The sequence below is a fragment of the Pezoporus occidentalis genome, unplaced genomic scaffold (assembly GCF_034315485.1).
Source record: "Pezoporus occidentalis ecotype Australia unplaced genomic scaffold, CSIRO_AGI_Poc_V1 ctg19, whole genome shotgun sequence".
NCBI classification, from domain to species: domain Eukaryota; kingdom Metazoa; phylum Chordata; class Aves; order Psittaciformes; family Psittacidae; genus Pezoporus; species Pezoporus occidentalis.
In genome coordinates, this window is record NW_026913748.1 from 5,880,085 (window position 1) to 5,893,799 (window position 13,715).

Sequence of the window (13,715 nt, forward strand, 5' to 3'; positions counted from 1 at the left end):
AAGGGGAAGAAAATGGGGGGATGGAAGAGAAATGTATCAAATATATGAAAACCTTCAAAATGTGGAAGTATTCCATTTTCCATCAGAACTGGGAGCTTAGAAAGATTTGTGGGGAAATGAGAATGTGCCTTGTCCGCTGTTTACAATGAAATGTTATTCCAGCTCTGTAAGCCCCCCTGCTTTTAGGTCACTGTACTCCTGGAGATGTTTGGGGGTTCGGATGAGAAGAGAAACTGATATCCTAACAGTTTGTGGTTATTTAAAACTGTTTTCAGAAATATTTAGACCTGTTTCATCCCTGTGTCTTGGGCCAACATCTATCTAGGAACTTCCTGCTTGCTTGGAGTCACATTTAATTTCAGTGTCTTACCCCTTCTGCCACAAATACAGTATTAATAAGTGGAAGGAGCTGTATTTTGACCCAAAGAGGCATGTTAGTAAGTGGCAAGTGAAACAATCCTCTGTCTACATGGGTTGACATCTCATTGTTATCATTTTAACAAACCTGCTAAGGTACCATGGCAACTGGGTGTGAAAACAACAGTCAGAGCAGTCTCAGATGGAAGAAATATTATGCAGGATAGAATATAACTTAATTCCTTGAGTTATTTTCTGTCATTGCTGCTGTGTACAATGTGACTTTTTCCATTTGCAAACCAAGGAAGGGTTTGTCTGTTCTAAGACTGCCGTAACTTTGCTTGTTTGACTTCACAGTTGCTGAAATAATTTCCAGCCTATTGCATACAAAAGTATATAAACTGCTTTATATGTGGTGTGAGGCAGATGTGCTTTTGGGCAGGTAGATGCCAAGCAGCAAAAAGCTGGAGGGGAGAGGGGATGTTGGTTTGATTTGATTTTTTTTGTTTCTAGTTTTCTTCTGTTTCTTGTTTTTGCACACATGCTGTTCTCGTTCAGTCTTCTGAAAGCCCTGCATACTTCAGGAGGGCAGTATGCTCCCCATTTCTATTCCCCATTAATTTCCTCTCTATTGAGAATACTAATTGATGAAGGTTACAACAATTTCAAAGGCTCCCTACTTCTCCATCATTTCTGTGGCACATCTCAGGCCCTACTAAGTGCTGATGGGATTAGCCAAGAATCGCCTTGTGCCTCCTTTCTTCTGTATTTTCTGTCTGAGCTGGAATGGAAGACAGAGAGTTCTTGACTTTAATTGCTGAATATTATGCACATAGGAAAAATCCTAAATTATAAGTCAAACCTAGCTAGAGGGATGTTTTGTATTGCAGGAGTGATGCAGTGAAGTGTTTAACAGGTCAATATATGTATGTACCTGCCCAGTTATTCATTTATCATTGAAGCAGGGAGAAAATCTGTTCAAAAATCCAACATTCATTGGAGATAAAGATCTCTTAGTTTTCTAAAGGTTAGTGCACAGAAATCATGTAAATATTATTGATCTTATGTTATTTCTTTGAAGTGCCCCTCACCTATGTTAGCATCTCTTTGTTGATAGAGAGGTACTGTATTGCCTGTGTGTGTACAGGTTTTTTAGCTTGTTTGGTTGTTGTTTGTTTTGTTTTTTTTCCTCTTTTTCCATATAGTTTATGGTAATGACCAAAGGAAAATGCTTCATGTGTTGGCAGTTATTCCATATATTACATTACCTATATTCTTTTGCAGGTTTCTGACTTACTCCTACCTTCTGGCCTTCAATGCATGGCTTCTGCTGGCACCCATCACCCTGTGCTATGACTGGCAGGTCGGCAGCATCCCTTTGATCGAGTCAATCTGGGATGCAAGGAACTTAGCCACAGTGTTCCTGGTACTGGTGATGACCTTACTCAGCCTACATTGCATAGCTGCATTCAAGGTAACACCAAAAAGTCGTGCAATAGAGTGTTTTGTTTAAAATATTCTGTTTCCTAACCTTCATTTGAAATGGTCAGTAAGCACAAGTTTTCCTCCCAAATGCACTGGACTGAGGTTAAAAAAACCCTACTACATAACTAATGCAGGCAAGCTTCAAAGGTGAAAATGTCCCCCTAGTTGAATGTCTCAGTCTCAAATTGGTGTGATTTGAGGGCAAAACTTGTCCTAGAGTCCTGCATTCAATTACCATTAAGGATCCAAACCCACTGAAGTTAAGTGTCTCTGCCTCTGCCAAAGTCATTAGGCTCTTTGTCACTTACCTCAAACAGGACTGGGAACTTGAGGGGGAGGGAAAGAAGCAGGGGAGTGAGTGAACAAGCTGTCTGGCTGGGTTTAAACCATGACACATCTGCAGAGCTATTTGAAAATAAAATCAATTACTGTATTCATACCTTTGTTGTACTTCTAAAAGCTAAATGTTGGATACATCTTGATGAGAAGATTTCTCATCAGTGGAGTAATGGAATGTGGGAAACCTGAAATGATCTGGAAGTTGTTATTTAACGTAAATAATATAGCTGGTAAGCCGTGCTTTGCAATTCAACATTTCAGATCCACCATTAATCATACTGGATATGACAGTGAGGTTGTACTAGACTTGTCAGAGATTAGACGTGCACTTACATGGAATGTTTTTTTTGTGGATCATAGGTAATTACAAGCTATTCCTCCTTCAACGGTGTTGGAAGGAAAGTGCTGGTAATTATTTTTGAAATAGGACAAAAGTTTTTCTTCCTTAAATATATGCATCTTTGAAAAGCATAGTAGGGGAGTGTTAGGGTTTTAATACTTAGTTATGCTAAAATGTTCAGGTCATGTACATACTTCAGTTTACCCTGGCAGTCTTCCCTCTGCTCCTGATAAGAGAAAATGAACCAAATGGTTTGAGACTGCAGTGTCATTAATTTAGATTATGCATCGACAGATGCTCTATGGGAAATATGGGAAAATACCCTATTAGATATTCACTAGTTCTACCTGCAGGTTGTACACCATCTTGTATTCCTCCTGCTTGTATTACTCACTGCTAGAGATATTCAGAAGTGTTTGTGTTAGACCTAATCCTGTTCCCATGGAAGTTAATGATAAAATTCTCATTAGCACAGTACTGAACACTTCTGAAAAATCTTATCCCATATTCTTTGACATTTTGGTTGCTATCAGTGAGATTAATGTTATTAGTTTGCAGGGGAAAAAAAAAATCTTTCAGGATTATGCAAAGACATTTGATATGATTTTATTTTGGGTGAAACGATAATCCAGAAGGATTCCTTTGGGTAACTGAAGTATTAGTCTTCTGTCGAACTGCAAAACAAAATATTTCAAGGCACTTTGTGCATTAAGTACCTGGATTTTATAATATTTTTATTCCTTCTGGCCTTCTTCTTCACACTTTTTCAGTGTGAATTTATGAATACCACTCTTTGATTTGAAATGGCAATTTCTATTTTTTTGTGTGTGTGAAATAGCTTCACTGCTTTGCTCTTACCCACTGTTAATGTAGCATTAAACAATGTGAATTTCACTCTTCAGGTGTTTAGTTGCTGGATGTCTTGAAATTCACCTTGTAGATTCTTTTGTGTTTAACCTTGAAAACCCCAAACATGGAGTAAATTGGATCTGAAGTGATCTGCTTTTGTGGCTAACCCAAGTGAAACCGGAACCATCACCTATTCTTGACAAAGTGCTGTAATCAGTCTCTGCTCTGCTTTCCTGCAAACCCACCATAAACATGGAAGTGGTAATGGTTCCTCAGGGTCAACATGCTTCCCCCAGCCCTAGGTATAATTAGAGATAACTGAAATATTCTGCTTTTCAGGAAATTCTAAATTTCGAAAGCTGTTTTCTGTTTCATGTTTAATGATTCTCATGACTATGGTGATACTGCCATAAGTGGTGTGAAGGTAAGGTAATTATGCTGAGTAGTGTGGATTGTTGACAAAAGCAAACAGTAGGAAGAGACACATTTCCTGGAAATGCGTTATCCCATTTGGCTTTGGACACTTTCGAGAATATCTTCTACAGAGAGGAGGGGGAAGTTCAGGTCACATGAACTGCAGGCACAATTGTATTAGGCTCTTAAGAAAGCTTCTTTCCAAATGCAACAGCCTTTCATACAGTACTGCTCCCCCGAAAAGAACCATCCCTCCACCAAGCCCCAGACAGGCTATTTCTCAGTATTTTGCAGGTTGTAGGCAGCATGAGACACATCAGTTGATTTTTCACATTGCATAAAGTAAGAAATTCTGCATTCTTTCTGAAGCAAACACACAGAACTGTCCTAGCAGCCTTTTTTTCTCATTTTTTATTGCAAAGGCTAACCTGGAAGGAATAACTTGCGATTTTCTAAGGAATGGTTTTAGAATGAACAGGCATGCAGTTTGTGTGTGCCTTTCATTTGAGTGTGCAGGTATGCAGGGCTAAGAGAGGAAAAAGCCTCATATTTGTTCCCACTGGCACTGACACTTTCTGTGGCACAGAGAATGGAAATGCTAGAAATTATTTTGGCAGGAGTGAATACATCTGTGCATTGAACACAAGAACTGATTTTCAGTGGTAAGAGGCGATGCGTGTGCATCCAAACAAGCTCACAGGAGACTTGCAGAATATATTACATTGAATGTAATTAGGAGAATGCATGTATTGGATTTCTGTCTTTGTTGCCTTTGAATTTTAAACAGGGCTAATTTGTTGTTGACGTTTGTGATTAGGGTAATAACTCTGTTGTTAGGTATGTGTAGTGCTGATAAAAGACATCCAAGGCAAGCTTTCTTGTTCCATTTCGTTTTGAGAACGTTGTTATAGCTCAGAAGGAGAAGAAACAGTGCAAAATTTCTACCCATAAGTGCTTCACTTGGAATATGTCTCTTACTAGATGGAGGTGTTCATGCTCCTGTACGAAGAGAGGCTAAAATGTTGGGGCTGTTCAGCCTGGAGAAGAGAAAGCTGCGTGGAGGCCTCATAGCAGCCTTCCAGTATCTGAAGGGGGCCTACAAGGATGCCAGAGAGGACTCTTCATCAGGGACTGCAGTGATAAGACAAGGGGTGGTGGGTTTAAACTAAAACAAAGGAGATTCAGGTTAGACGTAAGGAAGAATTTCTTTACTGTGAGGGTGGTAAGACACTGGAATGGGTTGCCCAAAGAAGTGGTAAATGCTCCCTCGCTGGCAGTGTTCAAGGCCAGGATGAAGCCTTGGGTTTCATGGTCTAGGGTGAGGTGTCCCTGTCCATGGCAGGGGGGCTGGAACTAGATGATCTTAAGGTCCTTTCCAACCCAAACCATTCTATGATTCTATAAGAGAGCTCTCCAGTTTGTTATTGTTTGGAGAGAGAAGCCTCCCTTCTCATCATCCTCATGCACTGTCACTGTTGTCCTCCTTCTTTCTTAATGAGGAAGTCATTGAAAAATTGCTCTGTGAATTTCTTCTATATAACTTTCATTCGCTTGGTTGTTTTGTCTGCGTAGTACTGTTTCCTTTTGCTTATTGGCTTAAGAGCTCCCTATGAGCAGTTCCTCAAGAAGGACTTGTTACTCTGCAGTGTTTAGGTGCGCAGCCATGCTTATCTCTTGCTGTAACCATCCGTACCACACATGACAATTTCCATCTTCAGAATGCCTGACGGGAGTAAAGAGGAGGCCTGCTCCTGGTATCTCCCACTGTTGGACTAAAGGGACCTTGCTGTCACCTGTAGCCAAGACTTTTCCATAGTGATACAGTTCCCTGGTGGCTAAGCTGCAGTCCATCATTAAGCAGCTCTTGGAAACACTGATACTTGATTTTTTACTACACTGATACTTGATTTTTTACTACACAGATGCCAGGCATGCTCTGCAAATTTGCCTCTCTTAAGATGTTCTAGCCAAGGTGCCAGGAGCCACCAGAGGGTCTTGAAATCCTCAGGCTCTGTTCAGCTTTTTGCAATGAACTTCCCCTCCGTGTCTGGTTGGACTTCAAGTAGCATGCAGGGGATGTGACAAAGGCTGGGGATGCTATTGCAAATACCTGCATCCCAGAGAAATAATGATAGTTGGGAAAAGGGAATGAGATTTGTACATTGTTCATTTTCAAAGACAGCCTCAGCTGCAAGGCATGGATATGGTCTGTCTTCCAGCTTTGGGACTCGGAAGATTCCAAAGATAGCAGTGAAATGGATGAAGCACTCTTTTTGGTTGCCAAGCACACCAGTTACAAGGCCAGAGAAATAATGTCTGATGTTTCAAATGGCCACTAGTGTACCCAGGGGCCCATAGTGCTGCCTTCCTATGTTGGAAGAAATGTCAAGCACCTGGTGAAATAGAGAGAGGACAACAATTCTTGGTGTATTGTCAGGGCAACAGTTATTTCTTTGGCATTCGTAATAATTCGATAAGCATGAAAGGAAGACCCTTCAGATGTTTAGAAGGCCACTCTGAGTGGTACTTCTAGGAAGCTGCTTATCTAGCAGTGTGATTAAAATGCAGCTTGTCTTGTAGTTGTAGCTGTGAAGGTATGTACAGAGCACATGATGGATCAAATTCCTCTTTGGTACCTGATATATGGAGGGCCGATAGGGGGAAAACTCATGTGTGTGTGATGGCTTAATTCAGAGCAAACTGATCCCAAAAAACAGTTTAAAACAGTAGCTTTGGTACCTGACCAGTCTTGGGGGTGAATGTGTTGTGCTTCATGCTGCTTGGTCCTTGTATTGCATATATACTCATGACCAGCACATGGAGGTACCTTATGGTGGTTCAAGGCACCTTCTACTTGCTCAGCAGTAACACATAATGACATGCAGCAGTTTGCTTGTGTCTGAGGAGGGAGTGCTACTTATGTTTCACATTAATAAAAAAATATCTGTAGTGTCCTCTAGGATATACCTTTTTGAAGAACATGTTCTGCTGCTTTCTGATGTGGCTACATGTGATACAGGAGGTTGTGATGTTTTTCAGTTTATATTCATTACAATGTGACTGTGATGTATATTATTATCCTGACCTTTTCAGCTACAGTTGCTTGTTTTTTACGTCAGGTATAATTTTAAGGTAATGCTGCTTCTTTACATTTCTATGCATAGTACTTCTTAGCCAAAAGAAGGCATATTATAGCAAAGTATTATGACTTTAATTTGCTCTGTAATTGGTACCATATTGCCATTTATCTGGCTGTTTGTATATATGAATGTCATCTAAGCATATTCCTCAGTCACATGCAGAGGCTATATTTCTTAGCCGACAATGTTTAATACCATCAAGGAGAGAAGTGCATTTGCATCTTCTCTTTGTGTGCATGTTTCTGTTGTTTTTGCTAGAACTTATTATGTGTATTCTGTCATGCTATTTACTTTACCCTGCACTACTGAGACCTTTGCCTCATTTCCCAGGTTTGGCATTTCATTAATAAATCACAGCTTACAGACCTTTCTGGGGAACAATTGCCTTTTGTAATATTCTACAGTAGTACATAGTTAGAAAGTATGTCTAGCAAGATTCATATGCCACAACACTTCTAGAACAATACCTGCTTCAAAGGCACAGCAAGGTGAATAAGGCTATTTATCGACGGAATCTATCAGACGAACTGGAAACCACAGTCATTTTCATAAAAAGTCCATTTAAAATAAATCCTGCTTTCATTTTCCTGAGGGCTCACTTGAATTCCTTCCACACACAGAGAAGGTCAGGACTGATGCTCTTAATCCTTAGCAGTGAGGTTTTTCTGTGCTGCGTCTGTTGTTAATATTTGCTGCGGGGAGAGAGTAATAAGCCAGAAAGACTCTGTTTAGTGGAAGCTGGAGGAAGGGGGAGCAACTTTGTGGGTGCCCTGTGTGTCTCACTGGCCATGTTTCTGCTCTGTTGAGTGCTGCAAGCAGACCAGGTGTGGATTCCTGATGGGGCTGGGAGAAATAGGAAAGCCTTCCCAGGGTGCTTGCTGTGCCAGCTGACACTCAAGTGGAAGAAGGAACCTTCCTCAGTCTGTATGCCACTGCTGTTCTTAATTAAAAAAGCAAACACAAGAGCTGTCAAAATACCTTTTGCATCAGGTTTGTTTGTTGGTTTGTTGTTTTTTTTTTCCTGGTAGATGCTTGAAATACCAGGTTTGGAGTGTGGTACTCTGAGTAAATATAACAATAGCTGAAGTAGTTCTGATTTGGCTCACTGTAAAGATCTTGCTAAATGGGCTCTCTCCTACAGGAGTTTTGTCACCCTAGGTAGGTTGTTTCCATAGGTGCAGGTAGTTCTGCCATTATCAGCCTATTAACACAGAATTACTATGTTGTCAAAGATACTCTTTTTGTTTCTACTATTTTCTTCTGGCTTGAGTTAGTATTTCAAGGCCCACTGAGGGCTGAAAGGTTTTTTGAGTGGCACAATAGTAGGCGTAATAGGAGAGGGTGGGTGGAATTGAGGACTAGGAAATTTATAGCTGAGGGCGATAATGATACTCATTGTGGTTATTTGGTCTTAAATGTTTGAGTGCCAAGCTATTGTGTAATTTTTTTTAGGATCCTCTTGTTATGCAGTTAGTTTGTCTTAAGAGCAAACTCACTGTGAACAGAGTTGCTTTTTCAGACACCATACTTTTACATACTGCAAGCAGGGAGCATGTGTTTAAATTTCATGGGGATTTTTGCCTTCTTTTTTCCCCCCATGTTGTGAAGCAGCCTGCTGTCACAGAATGAAAGGGAAGAGCAAAAAACAACCATAAGGTCAAAAGCATTATTCTAATTCCTGGAGCAATTTACTGACTTTCCTATTTCCTTTTGGAATGTTCCACTTCTCTTGCAAAGACATACGTGCTCCTGCATTCTGCTCAGATCAGTTTGTCAGGTAGTATTAGAGGTTGCAGAGATTAGGAATTGGGAAAATGAGTTTATATCTTCAGGGAATTTTGGAAACCTGGGTAAGAAAGACCTTACACAGCTGAATGGATGGATAGCTGGGAACTACAGGTGAAAAGAAAGCAATAGCTATTAAAATTTTACTTTAAGATACTAAAATAAAAACTGAAGTATCAGTAGAATGTACTTCTGTGCCTTGCTGTGGGTTATGAGATTGGGAAAGGACTGCTTTCTGCTTTTATTGTGTAATTGAAAGACTGAATTCCAGAGCTGCTGAGCATCCCCAGTTCTCGGTGATGTAACTAAAGCTTTAGGCACTTTCAGCATTTGTAAAAGTAGGCTGTTTTATCTACTGGTACAAACCAGTACTTGCTTCCTTCTGAAAATGGAAAGTGAACGATCTCGTTAAAGTGGTCTGAGATATGTGCCAAGGATTTCTCTTCAGATAAGCCTGGGTCAGGAAGTCAATGGTACTTTTGATTTGTTTTCTGACTGGTGTATGTTTGCCTGTACACCAGTTCATGAATAGGTGCTGCTGCTGGTGAACTGCAAAGTAGTTTTTGTGTTGCTGGATGCTTCAAATAGGATCAACATGTCATGTAATTAATAAGCAGTTAGTAGTGATGGTCAAAATAGTGTTGGTAATCCCCATGGTTTTGGGCTGTCTGTGAAATACAACATTTGCTTAATTCTAGTCAGTAGTAACTGGGTGGTTTTGTCAAGACTTAGATGATCACCAAGGAAAATAGAGCTATTTTAGGAAGACAGTAAGTTGCTGAAGACTGGCATTCAAGCAGCTGGCGCTACTGAAGATGCCGGTTTTTTTTTTTTTATGAGATGGAAGAATAAAACTCATGATAAATTGAAGTGATTACAGAATTTGTGGCTTTTTGTAGGAGCAGGCTGATTAAGCCTACTGTCTGAGCCAGGTTTGAAGCTGGGCAGTTACCTTTCCCTTACCAAATGTCTGAGTTTTTCAGACCATCTGTTGACGCCTGATGTTTAGCATATGGGAAGTGGTGGCACAGGCAGCAGAGCGAAACAGCCACAGGTCCACAGTGCCCTTCTGTTTGGCCACAGAACATAAAGATGTACATGTCTTATCCTGATTTCTGATGGTGACCTGAAGAAGACCATGTTGATGGTACATGGAGCATCGTACAGCTCTGCCATGACCCATTTGGGCCTGCATCAGTAAGGCAGGATTTGGGAACACCCAGTGCTTGCTTCTGCAAGCTCTGCGTCAGCTGTGAAGGAATGAAGCCCAAGGGTTGGTTCCCGATTAGCTTAAGTTTGCTTTTTATCACCTTGTGCAAGAATGCAGTGTGAATTTGAAATGTCCCTTTTAACTTATATGCGGAAAGTGCAAGAGAGGCGCTTGCAGGTCCTGACCTCTTGCCAGGTGAGATGCTGCCAGTGATTTGGTGCAGGCAGATGAGGAGTCATGTTGCTGAGCTGCTTGTGGCTTCACAGTGGACTGGTACAACTATAGCAGTCATGGTACATGAATAAAGTTTGTGTGTCGTTTGCGCCAGCAGTCTGCACAAATGGATGTTAGGAATAAACTGAAAAAATGTAATCCTCTGTCTGTGGCCTACAGTCAGTCATGTAGTTTCTTTAGATTTCTGTGTCTCTTTTGATGGATAATGCACTTACCTCCTAGGCCTGCAAGCATTTAAAAATGTGTAATACCAATCATTGCTTTTATACAGTCACGCACTACCAACTTTCCTGGATACCAGCTTTTCTGTGCTCACAGTCAGATGTTCCAAGCATAATATCTCACTGGCTGCTCTGGATCATCCAGAGCTCACTGGCAGAGGATGATTTATTCTTTTGGTAGGAAGGAAGTCTTTATTGCATGGAGCTCTTGGTTCTAAATGGTGGAGAGGTAACGCTTGCCTCATTCTCAAAATAAACTATTAAGAGGAAGGAATTGAACCCATTTGATTGCCACCTTCCCATCAAACAGGCAGTCACATATAAACACCTTCAGAAGCATTCCAAGGTAGAACAGAATTTGCTTGGACTTGTTTGCCCAGCTGCTCTCTTCCCCAAGGTGCAAGTTCGTCCAGCTGACAGGAGGGTTCTCCTCACAGCTCCACTTTCCAATGCCTCAGCCCTTCGAGGTGCCAGGGGATGTGAATGTGTGCAAGACTGGCACCTCAGACAATGTTTCTTCGGAGGAAACATAGCAAATGTACAGTGGGCTTATGCAAGTCCATGGTTTATGATAGGTATGTCAACGTAGTCTGCATACCTCCTGCACTTGTACTCTGTAGGCTTTGGCTCGTAGGAGACTTGTGATCTAACAGTAGTCAGCAAATAATCTAACTATATTTATTTGTAGCACAGAAATATGTCTTGTATGTAATATGCAAAGTTCTCTTTCAGTTGTAAACTCGAGATTTTCTTCATTTTCCCCCAAATTGCCAAGGAAGTAATTTTTGAGATTTATTGTTGTTTTGGTTGATTTTGGCCTTGAATGGATTCTGTTTGAGATAGTGTGACAATTTTCTTGTCTTGCCTTTGGGAGAAAAAGTGGTGTTCTTCAGTTCTTCAAGTCTATAAAAAGTAGCAGGTTAAAAAAGTTCTTTATTGTTTTTTTTTGGCTTGTTTTCTTGGTTTTTGTTTTTTTTTTGTAACAATATAGTGAAGGCTTAATTGTAATTAGAGGTAGATGTTGGCTTGTCTTTAACAAAAGGAATCATTCCAAGGTTAAATCAAAAGTGGGCTTTTTTGACCCCCAGAGAATTCTGTGACAGATAGGAAGGCAAGTTTGTATTTCCAAAAGAAAGCACTATTTTTAAGAGCAAAGGAGATGTGTCTCTGTAAAAGGAATGAAGTGATCTATAACTTCTATACTAGCTCTTCTTATTTTAAGGAAAAGGGAAGACAAGCAAAATTGCCTACTACTCTTTAAAAGCTTTGACTGCTCCTCCAGGCCATCTTTAGCTCAGCTGTCTCTTAAGTGAGCTCCTATGGCCAGACCAGTTAAACCAAATGAATGGTCCCAATATTTTTTGTTTGTTTGCTTGTGGGTTTTTTATGTTTTATTCCCTTAAATATGTAACAAGCTACATGTTGGGTTGTTTTTTTTTCCTCTAAAAAACACATGGAGGACGTCTGTGGCTTGCGTTGGATGGAAGATCCTGCTGCCCTCTGTTCCTGCAGCCCTACAATACCAGTCTCCAATATTCTTGCGCCATTCTCTTGTGCTTGTCTACTCATTTGTAAATCTATCAGTCCCTTCAGGGGGAAGGGAGATTAAAAGGTGAATCTACCAAGTAAATTTTGATAGGGGAAGAAGATAAAGGAAAATACAGTGTCTTATGAGACTTGTGCTGTTAGCTTTTAGCCGTCTACAGTTATCGCCTGCGATACACAGAATCCTTTCAACATATCATGGTTGCATTTCTGTCCTTTTTTCTGTTTTCTCTGAGCTGCCTAGGTGAGTGAATGTTAGCCCTTGCTGAGAAGGCAGGGATGGAGCTCTGCTGTGCCACCAGCCCTCACAAGGCTGGGATAGAAGAATGTTCAGTTTTTCCATCAGGGCAAAGGCCGGTTTTGCTCATTATCTAATCAGTCAGTAGAAACTATTTAGGGAAATGAGAAATAAGGTCTGGCTGAGAATTGGGTGATTTTTTTATTTCAGTATAAATTCCAGGCTGTGGGCAGGGCTTCCTGCCCAGGGGCTCTCCCCAGCCACTCCTCCTGGGCAGGACCCAGCCACAGAGCCAAGGTGTCAAATACATGAAATGTCTGTACAAATTTTGGGAAAGTTAATGGCTTGGTAGAGGAGAGAAACCCAAACTGAGCTCTGGAGTGACCGCAGCATGAGCTCAGCAGTTTGACCTGTTGGCTTGCAAGCAACAAAATCGGGTAAATCTGGCCCTCAAGAACCATCTCTTCACAAAAGCCTCAGCCTGAACTGAATGCTTTTAAAAGGGTAATGCCAGATGTTTCTTATTTCAGAAATAGGTATCGCTAAGGAGGACTCTGCTGCTCTGTGAGGCTGGTTTGTGAGTTGCTGGGCTCCTGTCTCTGAGCCCTGCCTGAGGGACTGAGCTGGCAGCCCCCAGCGGCATTAGAGTGTGACTTGTGGAGAGAGAAAGGGCATGCAATACCATATTCTCCTTCAGCCGAGATAATTCCTACGTTTTCTTCTTTCCCATTTCATGTACAGGTTTATTTATCTTTCTCCAGAATTCAGTTTCCTTTGCTTATCTGCGGTGCTGCAGCTTTGAATATCACTGTGTCCTTCCTAGAGATGCTAACCAGAGGTTGCTTTCCCAATTACTGACTTAATGAACAACAACTGGATAAATACTTGATAGCTGGTTCATTTGAAATCAAGAGAATATCTTAGGGACAGAGAACATTTTATGCAATAGCAGTGCACTCCTTTTGGTCCAGCATACCTTCTTTGTCTTTGTTGTTAAACCCCCGGAGTTAGAGCAGTGACAGCAAATGGGCACCATAATTAAGCCAGACAAGGTGGGAAGAGACTGTCAAATAGCAGGTAAGAAATGGAGTGTATGTCCAGAAGTGGGTGGCAAGCAAGTTGGAGCTGAGCTAGAACTGATAATTTTCATTCAGAGTTGAGTAATCATTTTTAATCCTCTTTCCTTTTCCCCATTCAATTTTCTATTGTAATTAAAAGCCAAATTGACCATTACCAGTCATCTATGCTCATCAGTTTTATGGATGGTGTCAGCTCAGTGCTGGGAATAATGTATTTTAGGTGGTGGTGTGACTGCAAGAAGGCAGTAGTAGCTCTCATTTCCAAGACACCGAAAGAGTGGATAATAGAAGCAGGTAAACAAGGTGCTCTATAATGCAGGTATTGATAAAGAAGTCTGGAGACATAAGTTCTTCTCCTCTCACTACTTCATGTTTCTTCATTGAGCCAGGGGAAGCCAATGCAGTGTTTTTTGATCCTGTGGTTTAGCTCCTTGAAAGCAACATTGGCGCCTCCTGATGTGTACCCTTGCATTTGGTAC

General features: G+C 41.0%; 1 protein-coding gene across 1 annotated transcript in view; it reads left to right on the plus strand.

Annotated features, from left to right (window-relative positions):
* The window catches only part of TMTC1 (transmembrane O-mannosyltransferase targeting cadherins 1), a 147,935-nt gene that overhangs the window by 70,938 nt on the left and 63,282 nt on the right, over positions 1-13,715 (plus strand). The window contains exon 8 of the mRNA XM_062616554.1: positions 1,642-1,831. Coding sequence (XP_062472538.1) covers positions 1,642-1,831 — 190 coding nt within the window. The remainder of the gene's footprint in view (positions 1-1,641; positions 1,832-13,715) is intronic.